Source organism: Ylistrum balloti, unplaced genomic scaffold (genome assembly GCF_031769215.1).
Source record: "Ylistrum balloti isolate Yb309-2 unplaced genomic scaffold, AGI_CSIRO_Ybal_v1 Utg371536, whole genome shotgun sequence".
Lineage (NCBI taxonomy): Eukaryota > Metazoa > Mollusca > Bivalvia > Pectinida > Pectinidae > Ylistrum > Ylistrum balloti.
Window position 1 is genome coordinate 227,527 of NW_026782792.1, and position 13,928 is coordinate 241,454.

The 13,928-nt window shown below is 32.0% G+C and overlaps 1 protein-coding gene across 1 annotated transcript; it reads right to left on the bottom strand.

Annotated features, from left to right (window-relative positions):
- Positions 1–8,036: 8,036 nt before the first annotated feature.
- On the bottom strand, positions 8,037–13,591 carry LOC132562854 (laminin subunit alpha-like; the record flags this gene model as incomplete). Its single annotated transcript, XM_060227630.1, has 6 exons — positions 8,037–8,435; positions 8,701–8,805; positions 10,360–10,512; positions 11,467–11,667; positions 11,870–12,034; positions 13,055–13,591. Coding segments are annotated over 6 exons (1,463 nt in total), but the record flags the coding sequence as incomplete, so codon positions are not given.
- Between the last annotated feature and the right edge of the window lie 337 nt (positions 13,592–13,928).

Here is a 13,928-nt window from a genome sequence, read left to right on the forward strand (position 1 = left end):
TCAATGAGGATGTTTTTTCCTCCTTTGGAAAGCTTCTCGCTTTGCCGAAGAAAATGTATTAATGCAATCAAACTGACAACGTAATGGCTTCCTATGGTTTATGTTCTGTAATATTGTTTTAAGTTATAGAGGGATGACAGCCCCTACAATGTATTGTTCATCGTTCTATGTTATATCTAATACTAAATTTTTAGAGATTTTAAGTTATGTCATTGAGAACAATATTTACCCATTGTACTGATAGTTTTCCCCTTTCTTTTTCACGCTATTTATGACTTTAAAACAGAAGTCTTTGACAGTCTCTAGTTTATCATCAGGGAATCTGGATCCTCACAACAGGTAACAGTCACTTACATTCCAATAGCAATAGGGAAGTTTCACACACCCTTGAGACAGTTCGTATCTCATTGGCTCTAATTTTTCAATTCCTTGAGATGACATTATCAGGCTGACCTAACATGGGTCACTATCTACTGAGCTTGCCCCCCCCCCCCCCCCCCCCCCCCCCCCCCCCGTTTTTATTCAAATGACTATTTTACCACTTTTGAGTACAGATGACTGTTAGTCACAGTATGCCTGGCCAACGAGGGTGAATTCATATAGCATTTGAGCCTTTTAGTGGAGAACATTTCTTCCCCATACTTTCTATTCCTGTTTGATGGTCACTTTTTGTGTTGATTGCTGAATATCCTATTTCAGAAACGTTTTCACTCCTCTAGTAATACTTCTTTTGATGGATCTCTCGTAACCTTGTTTTAAATTTTTATACAAAACTCAGAAGGTAAAGTTTTTTTAGTATATTTCATATCGTGTGATTTTTCTTTATGATATATTTCATTCTAGTAACAAGGAAATGATAGCTCTAGCCACTGATTTTCCTTGATTTATGCCTCCTTACCTTATTTAAGAAACCGTCACATTCAACAAGTTTTTCAGTTGTATGCATATTGGGGCAAGTCAGATAGCACAAATTACATTGAAAATTGATTTGTTTAAAGTACATGATACATTGTGAAATACTTTGAATGTCTCTTAACAAAGCAAGCCCTACTGAAACACCATCTCGCATGTTCAGTATGAATTGGTTAACATACTATCATGAATTCTTCGCTACAGAAAAGTACACACTCAGCTACACCACAATGTGTGTTTATTCTGATCATATGCACATTAAAAAGCATCGATAATGCAATAGAAAGTACGTACGGATATATATTTTTACAAGGCACTGTATAAATCCTAGCACAGGTAATTCACATATATATACATCAACCAGAACGTTATTTATAACTACTTTTGATATATTTGATGTAGAGCTTTCCAAAACATCAGTGCTGTTGATTAATCCACTGTAACCATTTCTAAAGACTAGCGTGAAGAAAAATATATGTATAGAATTGTTAAGATTTGTCAATATATTCGTCTTTATTTGAATGAAGTCATTATATACACGACTTTGGAAGGCAAGATTGATATTGTACAATAAAATACACAGGCACAGTAATCGGTAAAGGACATCACATTCTAGCAACTAGTCACATGCATGACACCTAATGAGATGTCTTAGAATCAGTTGTAAAAATATCAGATGTTATAATATTCCACATTACAAAGTAAATGGGAACAAACCTAACACTGTAATCAAAGAGTTACAGTTATCACACGTACATTGTAACCCATTGATTGTAACTGTTGAACTTTACTTTGCAGGTCAGTAGCCATATCTTTAGTTTTATCCTGGTTGTTCTCCAGGAAATTTGACAAAAATATGGACAAAATCCATTCAAACCATATTTTCATATCACATCAATATTTCGTGAACTACCAACACTTAATTGCTATAAAATGAATTTGTCCATCAAGCAAGTGAATTCAAAAAGTAAGCAAGAATACATGTCATTAAGAATTCACTCCAGATTGTATGTTACTATAATACTCTTATTGTACTCACACACATACTGATGATATACAATTGTATAACAGTCAAATGTCTAATTCTGTTTTCTTATCACAACAGCATCATGTCAAAAAAATCAGCTATAAAAATAAATACATAATGATATGTATAAAATAAGAAATATTTTTTGTATTTCTAATACCGGGTAATATCAGATTATCAGTTGCCTTGATAGTTATTCATGATGCATAAACCTTTTTCAGATTTTTCTATCCTAGCAATCATTATTTACTCACTAAACCACAATTATATCTATAACATTTTGCTAAAAGTGAAATAAATATTTCCACTTTGCAGAGAGGAACTTACTAACAAAAACTGTTTTGGCTGAGTGTACAAATACTTAGATTTAAATTTTTTTCTCTTTACATCCTTGGAACCACAAGTTTCTGCTTATTTAAATTCTGAGAAACCATGCACAGGTTATTCTTCAACATAAGAATTACATATTTTTGTAATCAAAGTAAAGTTTGAACATATTTTTATCATTATCATTATTTGCTAAACCAGAATAATTCATTTCTAAATTTGAAAGAAATAAACATAAAGAATACAAAAATGTACTGCATCAGAGTTTTTAATCAATTTCTTACTTCCTCATCTTTGAGAATATCACTATAACAATCATTCATTACCCTTACATTCACTACCCTGCGAATTAAACTGAGATCACAAACATATCAACATAAAAAAAAAGAAAGCAAATACAATATGAAGTAGCATTATATAGAGTTATATCAAGTCACTATATTGTTATATCAAGTCACTATATTGTTATATCAAGTCACTATATTGTTATATCAAGTCACTATATTGTTATATCAGATTACTGTAGTGTTACTGTAGTGCTATATCAGGTTACTGTAGTGTTATATCAGGTTACTGTAGTGTTATATCAAGTCACTATATTGTTATATCAGGTTACTGTAGTGTTATATCAGGTTACTGTAGTGTTATATCAGATTACTGTAGTGTTATATCAGGTTACTGTAGTGTTATATCAGGTTACTGTAGTGTTACTGTAGTGCTATATCAGGTTACTGTAGTGTTATATCAGGTCACTGTAGTGTTATATCAGGTTACTGTAGTGTTATATCAGGTCACTGTAGTGTTATATCAGGTTACTGTAGTGTTATATCAGGTCACTATATTGTTATATCAGGTCACTGTAGTGTTATATCAGGTTACTGTAGTGTTATATCAGGTTACTGTAGTGTTATATCAGGTCACTGTAGTGTTATATCAGGTTACTGTAGTGTTATATCAGGTTACTGTAGTGTTATATCAGGTTACTGTAGTGTTATATCAGGTTACTGCAGTGTTATATCAGGTCACTGTAGCGTTATATCAGGTCACTGTAGTGTTATATCAGGTCGCTGTAGTGTTATATCAGGTTACTGTAATGTTATATCAGGTTACTGTAGTGTTATATCAGGTTACTGTAGTGTTATATCAGGTCACTATATTGTTATATCAGGTTACTGTAGTGTTATATCAGGTTATTAGAGTTATATCAGGTTATTAGTGTTATCATGTTCAGTCACTGCACATATTTGTTGGTGTGATGAAATACAAAAACATGGAATGTAATATAGACCAATCTCTGCCTGTGTAATTTCAAATCACATCATCTTGTTAATTAATTATTAATCATCTACTTAATGTCAAATTATTATTACCATTTCTGGTGTGAAATTTAGAATGTAAAATCAATGGATCAACTTTAACATATCATGTTTGACATTTTTTCTGACTAATATGCCTTCATAAAAACAGACACTCTAATTTGGTAAACACTTCAAAGAAGTTTAAATGGCATGAAATCTGATGTGGCATGTTAATACTAAATATGAATGCAAGGGTTTGTGACAGTATATATATATATATATATATATATATATATATGTAGATGGACATGTATATGGGGCATTTACATATTAGTGAAGTGTATACCTAGTATTGGTGAAAAGTGTCTAAAAAGATAAAAAATGTTTTTTAAGTACAATGTACAATGAGCAAGCAATGATTGCCCAAATTAGACAAAAGAATGATGTGCTGTAAAAGCACAGACAAAATGAAATATCAAGCTCATAAAACAAGGTTACATCTCACTTCTGATTTGTCATAATGATACACATTACTAAGCAAGATTATTTCTTCCATATCAAACTTGTTTTCCTTCAATTAACATTGCTCTGTATATGCAAGCATGTTCACTTATATTTATTTACAAAATTACAGAACACATTTTACAGGGAAGTCACATCAGAAAGTGGAATATTACACAGAAATATGATGAAATTAAACAGTAATTTTTGTAAATTAATGTCAATCATTCAATTAGAATAGCATGATCATGAAACTAAAATGATATGTTGAGTTTTATACAGCAAATTGCCTGGTAATGAATATTACACAGTACCATTGAAAACGTAGGGACCACAAGAAGATTCATCCTGAGACCAATTATAAGCAAACTAACCATGCTTCACTCAAAGGTATCTCACTGTAATAGAGATTTCCTGCATGGGTTTATATCCAGTAAAAACTCATTTTTTAGACCTCTCAGAAACAAATAATAGAAATGGTCACAAATTTAAATTTTGTTTTAAAAAAATTCCAATAATTCTTAATGTGTATCCCAGAGGTCTATAATTCACTGGGCTCTTGTAGACTTAACCTGTTATATCTACAATCTAAATCAAAATAGGACGGAATTCTTAAATGTTTAAAACACATTTTTATCAAAGAATAACCCAAACTGCAAAGAAAATTCATAGTGTGGTTAAACCTCGAACACATTTAGCATTAATAAAAAAAATCTTCCAATAGAAACATATGTAGTATCAATTGAAATCCTGTGTGAAATTTTTCATACTAAGAAGGGCAAATACACCTACACTAGAAACATTTTCAGTATCAACAGAAAATCTTTCTAAAATGTTTCATATTGACAAATACTTACGCAACAGAAAATGAATCACATTTAAGGAATTTTACATATAATATTTGTTGCGATAAACATCTTAAACCAAAGATGTTGAAAAACTATTTCAATTGAACAATCATCAAATGATTAAAAATATTTTACACTTTATTGCTATCTACATAATTTAACATCTTAAAAGAACACAATAAGGTTTGATTTTACTTGTAACAAATCATAATTAATTGGATAAAAACAAGAAAATTAATACTATTATCTCTATAAACATTACAACATTTGATAGCCATAAGATATTTCAAAATTATCAAACTACAAAGATTTCAAATAAAATACAAAACAATAACGACAGTGATCACAACAATGATATCAATACAATTACTGACATTTATTCCAACTTAAAAAATTATTTGTTTGGTCAGAAACAAAGTCACAGGCTTGATATTTACAATGCTGCATACTGGGGTATTTTCATCCTGTGTTGTTTTTGTCCTTGCTTGAACTATTTTACACAAATTCACCTCATTTTCATTTCACCCATTTTTACTTCCATATTAAATTTACCTTCCAAGTTCATGGACAAAAAGGGCAAATTAAAAATTAAATTTCCTGGTAAAAAATAGCTGAAACAAAACAGGAGGCCTAAGGGCCTTAATGCTCACCCAAGTTACAATGTTCTTCATAGAAATAATTTTGTTAAAAAAAGTAAGATAGATAACTTTAACTACATTGTATACATAATGAAAATGTAAACTGTGCATAATGTTAACTGGTGTTCTATACAAAGGCTTCCAACCAAGTTTGAATTAAAAAAAATTAAACTCAAAAATCAAATTTTCCTATGGAAGATTAGAAAATCTTCCATCCATGAACAGTGGAACATCTTTGAAATTTCAGTCAATAGGACCAATTTTTGGGCCCGTCCGTAATTGCCTGGGGTCAACCGAGTTCAATATGCGCATCTCATCAAACTGTCATCTTATAGTGATAATTCTAACCAAGTTTGAACTATTTTCCAAAAGAAAATAAACAAATGCTCAGAAATCTAATTTTCCTATATAAACTATACATAAATTTACCCCCTTCCCAAGGGATAATGTGAGACCCTGGAGCCATGAAATTTACAAATTTGGTTAAGCCTGTGAAGAGTACCTAGTCCTAACTATACCTCCTATTTGAGCAGAAGATTTTTGAAATTTCGATCAATTTGACACTTTCTGGCACCGCCCCTCAAGCCCCAGGGGTTGGGGACCATATAATTTACAATTTTGACATGGTAGTTTTTTGTAAAATTTCATTGAAATCATTTGAGAAGTTTTCTAGATGAAGTCGATAATGTTTAAAGTTTATGATGCACAAAAGCGGACAAAAGGGGATCATAATAAGTTGTCACCTTGAGACTTTGTTTCAGGTGACCTAAAAACTGAACTAATACACAAAGTAAATCTTTTGTCTCCATCCACTCCCCGATGGGATAAAAAAGTGGGCTTCATGTATAGCACCACATTCTGATCTTTATTGACAAAACAAGACTGGTATATCACCAATTGGAAGAACATTGGTGTCAAGACATAATTGTAGCTCATGGACAATTGTGCAAACAATCAAAGTTGCAAACAGCCTATCAGAATACAGACATGTAATTTTAAAAAAATTAAAAACAAGTTATATATGCATATATTAAATTAATAGTTTTGTTCCTCTGTTGGATGCTGGCCTATAACTGTAGCAGGGAAGTAATCGAGGTACACAAGAAAAAACTGGGTAAATGGTAAGATTTTCTACTTCCTATTAGAAACCAACCCTGGTGGCCTTGGATTGTTACTACCAGACAACACAAATATGGTTCTGAATATAAGTTTTCCTCATGATGATTAAAAAATTGGTCCCAACAATATTATTTCATAGTCTTAATCCCCACTGTATCACAAGTATAGAACAAAGTAGTGTTCAAACATCATTCCTTGATTTACAAACAAATCTGATGAGGACAATCTCTCAATAAGTCTTTAAATATGTACTGGTAAATAACTTTAATTTGATATAGCTTTAACTGATAAATGATTAATGAACTCTTACATATACATTTACACCTATAAAGTGTTACACTCTATGTACAAAATTGTGTACAAAAAAAGGCGATGCTATTTTATTTTTAGTGGTCATCTAGTGATAGAAAAACACTGTCTTTATTGCAGTAGTATTTCTGTGACTCAGATGTGACAATTTGCTTCTAAAGACAAAATATTTAATAAGCCAACATAAACAAAGCGGTGATAATAATGGAGTAAGCAATTTAAACACTTAGAGAAACCTTTTTTTATCTTAAAATTCAGCACTAGATTAATTGAGATAAGCATTTCTTAACCAATACCATTTGTTTTCATCATAAGATAAAGTATTAAAGATTATAGTGTCTGACTCCATCATGCTGAATGTTGGAATTCATCCTACAAACCTCAAGCCAACAAAACATTAATTGAGAAAATTCACTTAGAAAACATTTGTAAGTTTAACAGCAAGTGTAATCTATGTCAATGCTGAAATTTCCATACAGAAGAATGATGTGGAATGAAAATTTTACTTGTGTACATATTGCCTATTTTGCATCACATGGCTTTGAACAATCACAACAGAAATGCTAATTATGAATTTACACAAAAGTTTTTGATTTTAAATTAATACTTAAATCATTACTGATATTTCAGAATTTATCACATATCTGGTATCTTGTATTTAAAAAACCATAAAACTGTTTATAGTGTTTAAGATAACACTCTATTTGGTGAAACATGAGGCCTACCTTCAGTATAAAACACTTTGCCATTCCATGAGATAATCTTATAAAACTAACACCTGAATATGAGACATATATACCCTGTACAAAAACAACCCATTTTTAGTATATGATACACCGTCATCCATAACATCTTCATCTGTTATAATATAATGTCAGTAAAGAGCGAGAGTATCAGAAATATTGCCCCTAATATTGCCTAAGGGACCTTCAGATTGATGGACTTGACGCCTGTGTCAATGGACACAGTACAAATCTTTAGTCCCCTGCTGTAATGCGACTGGTACTTAAAGATAGGATGCAAACCCTTAGTTCTCTCCTATAGAAAAGGTTGGGGCTATTGTCGAATACCTTAGCAAGCTGACTAGATTAACTACAAATAGGTGAGGCCGTAATTCAAGTACCACATCACATTATTCTGACTGCATAGAATAACTAAAGATCTTCTCGTAGTGGTGAATACTTTTTTGTCCCTCGTTTGGACTTGCTTTGATCATGTTTTTCATAGAAGTTCATGTCTTCAACACGAGCTTGAAAGTCATCTTCTGGAACACTACTGAAATTAACACCTTCATGATCATCCTGCAGCTCTACTGTCCAAAATGGTTTTGCTGCAGGATGGTCCTTCCACTTTCTATAAATGATGATTCCTGCGATGGCCGAGAGGATGAGCACCACTAACACACACACCAATGCAATCATGACTGTGTTTGACTTTGATTTCGGCTTCAGATCCGCTACAACACAAAAAAAACCATAAGGAAAGTATATAGACAACAAGTATTAAAATATGTATGTAATGATTACAAAATTTTATTATACCTATATTGATATGAAAAGTGATACATAACATTCCCAAACACGACAGTGCAGGAGCTTTATTGATAGAAAGGAGAAAATCGAGATCTTCTATATCAACATTAATGAAGGATGAATTTCATGTTCTGCAAAATACACATCATTATCTGTACAAGAGAAGCATTCTGAGATTACATGGTTTACCTTTGTGGGTACAATTTTTGTGAACATTAGGGTCTCCTTCATAGTCTTTCTTGCATTTACCACAAGAAAAACCTGTTGTATTATATTTGCAGTCAATACACTCTCCTGAAGTAAACAAAACAATTTTGATTAGTTACAATAAATTTCAAACCACTCTAAATGCATATTTTCTTTTTTTCATCTTATCCTTTCTAGAGACAGTGGTAAATATTTCGAAGAATCATTATTTTAACATCATTTAAAGTTATTGATACAAACTATGATTTTTCTAACAGAAAAAAAAATACCAGAATTTTTTAGCACTTAGAACTAAACAAAAAAAAAATCTTCAGTAAACAAGTTTTTGAAATGAAAAATACAGTTCTTACAGGTAATTATAACTTTAAAGTACCAATAAGACAGAAACATATTGGCAACCAGCTATAGACAATAGTAGGAGCTATTATTCTTCTTTTTAAATTCCTTATCAAAAGGGTTGTGTATACATCAAATGTCATCCTCCTGAAGCCATGTGGATGAAGTATATCTTACAAACAGGAGGCCCACAGGCCTTAAGGTCACCTGACTATTATAGACATATATATCAAAGAGGCCAAATAGGTCTAAAATAAATTGCTTAACTAATCTACAACTTATAAAGAAGACAATGTTGGTTCATAAAAACACTGTCTGCAAACTTGAAATCATATCCTTTATAAATGCTGCTACACAAAAATGTCATTACTACACAAACATTGCTTGTTGAAAAAGAAATTTTAAGATCTCAAACCATTTAACCAAGGGAACTTGATTAAAGGTCAGGGTCAATTATTTTAATAAATCAATAGCTCTTCATCCATTTATGTTAAAGAACCAATATCAACAGCCTGGACCTTTTTTATTATTGCGAAGGGCTGGTTTGAAGATTTTAACACATTTGACCTCTGTAACCTTTAAAATGAGAAAAGGTCAATCACATAAACAAAATTGGTAACCCTTCGTCCCAGCATGCCACAGGCCCAATATCAGTACCCTAAGCCTTTTTGTTATTAAGAAGAAGTTGTTTAAAGATTTTGACATAATTGATCACGATGACCTTGAAAGTGGCTCAAGGTCAGTAATAGGAAAAAATTTGGTAGCCCTCAATCCCTGCTTGCTACAGGTCCAACATCAGTACCATGGACCTTTTGGTTATTGAGAAGTAGTTTAAAAACCTTAACATATTTGATCCATGACCTTGAAGGTCGGTCATGGTCAATAATATTAACAAACTTGTTAGCCCTTCATCCCAGTATGTTACAGGCCCAATATCAGCACCCTGGGCTTTTTGTTTATTGAAAAGAACTTGTTAAAAGACTTTATCATATTTGACCCCTGTGACCTTGAAAATTAGTCAAGGTCATTAATTTTAACAAACTTGACAGCCCTTCACCTCATCATGCTACAGGTTGCATATCAGCACCCCAGGCATATTAGCTATCGAGAAGAAGTCATTTAAATGGAAAGTTTATGCACAGTGACAGACAAAACATGATGGCTATATGGCATCCTGGCCCTTCAATAATAACTTAATAACTTAAAGGTATGTTGGCTCTTGGAGATTTAACTGCTGTTTCATAACCTTAAATAGCATCTGACAATATGTTCTGGCCTGTATGCCTACTAGTTATATAATCTCACCTGTATATGGGTTGCATTTGTCACTGTTCCCTTTACAGGCGCATGGTTTACAGTAGTCTGAGGACCCATACCGAAAATATCCTTCAGAACACTTATGACATAGATTCCCAGCATATCCATGCTTACATTCATCACAATGAAGAAATTCTTCCTCTGCAAAACAAAATCATGGTATACACATATGTAAATCATATTCTAACAATTATCACTCAGGTCAAGTAAGTACTTAAATGTTAGGGACATCTAATTATGATACAATGGCCATTTTCAAAGACTTAAGGTGTATAGACACATTTAAGTTTGTTAAGAAATCAGCATAACCAGTACAGCCTTGACAAACTCATTACCAACACAACTGATTTATATGCCTAAAGCCTTGGTAAATGTTACATCACTTTATTAACAAATTTACAAAATTATCTGGCTTGTGTAGGTCATCACGTACATCTATGTCCAAACTGATGACCAAGTCCTCAAGCAAAAGTGTATTTTATTTCACTTGGATAGTTGTCATATAGATCAACTTTTTCCAGAAACAATATTTTTGTCATCATTTTTGGGCAATATATGTAAAATCATGGACAATAATAACTAGGTCTTTCTTCAGTTATACTGTCAAGAACTTGTATTAATACAGTTGTAAATGTATTATGTATGTAAATGTATGGTACCATAGTGGTACAGAGTATGATTTAAGTAAACTAATAATAATATTAAATATACCTTTTTTCATCTTTATCCTTATTATGACAATTTAACTTCCCCACACATATATTTATGGTACACTGTATTTGCAGGGAGACAACTCTCACTTGGAAAGCAATGAGATTTACACATTTCTTTCTAGTGGCTACATAAACTGTGTGACTTGTTCATATTTCATTTCATAAGATCTGTACATTATTCCTCAAAAAAGTAGTTTGATTAATATGTTTCATATTCATATAATTCAGCAAATTGTGATCTCAAAACATGAACTAATTTCATGTATTTTCATGTAAAATTATATCAGAATAACTTAGGAAAACAGAGAAGCTAAAATAATGACAATGATGCTGAAGTGAACAACCTAAAATATTAAGCATTTTCCACAATGTTTTGACTTACTAAAATGACAGGAACCTGTGGAAGCATCATCATCACAAGGACATTTCCAACAAGGCAAGCCTGCAGCATTCCTGTAATAGCCTGCAGCACACTGCTCACAAAACAGGCCCCCAAAACCAGACCGACACTTGCACCATTTGCGAGAGGTGAAATTACAGGCATAATGTCCAGGTACTGTTCCATATGTGTCACATTGGCAAGCTGTTAAAATAATCCAGGTAGGTTAGGTCTATACAGCAAGTCAAAAAGTATAAAATTTTACAAAAATTTACACATGTCAGAAAAGAATGAGAAAGGCATTTATGTCCATAAAAACAGTTATGGTTTTAGAGTTCCATTTTCTATAATATAAGTAACTATATACATATATATATATATATATATATGTACATGAATTACATACATTTAGTGGTATCAAAGCTGGTTGTAAAATAAGATGTATTGGCTGTAAGAATCTTGTTCCCATCATACACAGCAGACACATTTATTCTGTAGGTGGTGTTAGGGGTCAACTCTGTAAGGTGCAACTCTGTTACAGTCTGATTCACTTGCTGTTCAGTAAAATTAGCTGAAATACACAACATGACATTATAGACAGTATCTATCACAACATTTCCGTTTCTTGAAACAGCTTTTGACAATGTAACTGACATTAACTTGTGCTAATTCTTCACACTTACATTTCAATCATTAGTAACCGTGTTATATATACTACATGCAAAATATGAACTAATTTATTCTGCAATCAGCCAATAAAGAGCTAACATGTAACTTCAGGGTTGGGCTTATCATAATATTACATTTAATGAAATCTTTACCTACACTTCAATACGGGTTAGCTTCATATATACTACAAATATACGAATATTGTAAGTTTCCAACTACAGTAACAGGCTTCTTTCAAAAACGTTTTGCAGAGAATACAGAAAAGTAGTTGGTCTTTAATATATGTACCATTATGTCATACCTACAGAGTATATCCAAGATCTGTATCAGAATTAAATGACTACCATGCCCAGAACTACATGCATGTAAACATACACCTACATATAGCTTACTTGTCAGCTATATGACTTTTATTTTGCATATTTACATAAATGAAGCCGTCACCATATCAGGATCACAATATCTAACATATCTTAGACAACAATTTGTTATATTATTAAAACACATGTAATGCAAATTAACTGAATTTAAAGTGGGGATATATTCTTCTGTACACAGAAATAAACAAATGAACTTATAAATTTCTATCTTGAAGAACCAGACTGTGGAATGAAAACAATATAAATTGATGATTGATGAATATTATAAGAAACTAATTAAAATTACAGTATTTCTTTGTTTTATCAAAAAGCCTGAAGAATAGGAAGATTTACAAGTATTTGCAAAACTTTGACAACTGTTAGTGTTACAGACAGCTTTAAAGAAATCATTCCATTTTAATGACCCCAGAGTTATGTGACTTAAAAACATATATATTGTACATAGCATTTTTATCTACAAGGCCAAATGACTACAAATAAAACTTCTTTATATACTGTATAAGCAATGTCAATATGCATAACATGGAAAAATGGACACATACTTGACCCATCTTGCCACCACTTCACAATGTAGCCTATCAAATGTCCACTGAGGAAATTGACAACATCTTTTTTTTCCAGGGGTTGTTTGTCTACAGAATCATTATAGTGAACATACTTTGGTGTCCACGCTGTCCATATTGTAACATTGTGTTGATGCTGAGTAGATGTATAGTCTGCTGAAGAAGAATTTGTTGATTCTGAGCCAGTTGTCGTTGTATTTGTGCCTTGAACAGAACTGGAGTTTACAGTTTCCATGGAACTGTTATTTGTCACAACTGAAACAATATCTGTGGTGTTTTCAGATTCTGTATTGTATGTATAAGATACTTCCTTTTGTTTGTCCAACACTTCTGTCACAGTGTCTCCGTTTGTATCACTGTCAATATTACCGGGTGCAGGTTCATTTGGGTCCCCAAATGTGTTATTAAACTTCACGTGTATGTAAACTGGAGGTGCAAACCAATACACATATGCAGTCTCATCAGATATGTACCCAATAGATACATTCATGGGTGGATACAGCGTTACATACACACCTACAAAATATAATAAACATTCATTAATGTTGTTGTGGTCTTAAATACAATTTGCATTTTCTATTCAGTTAGAACACAATGTCAAATAACCACAATTTTATGTAGTGCTGGTTTTATTTGTTTTATTAAAAACATTTTAAAGTCAGTACGGTTCTGGTTATGTGTTCAGTGGCACAAGATGTTGGCAATGTGCAAACATCATCACTGAATGCAAACAAATCAAAATGTATATAATAATATATAAATATATAAACAAAATATTAACATAGCAACTTAAATTCCAAAACATGATCATGTACGTTTATATTACATTAATATATTCAACAATAAAATAAGT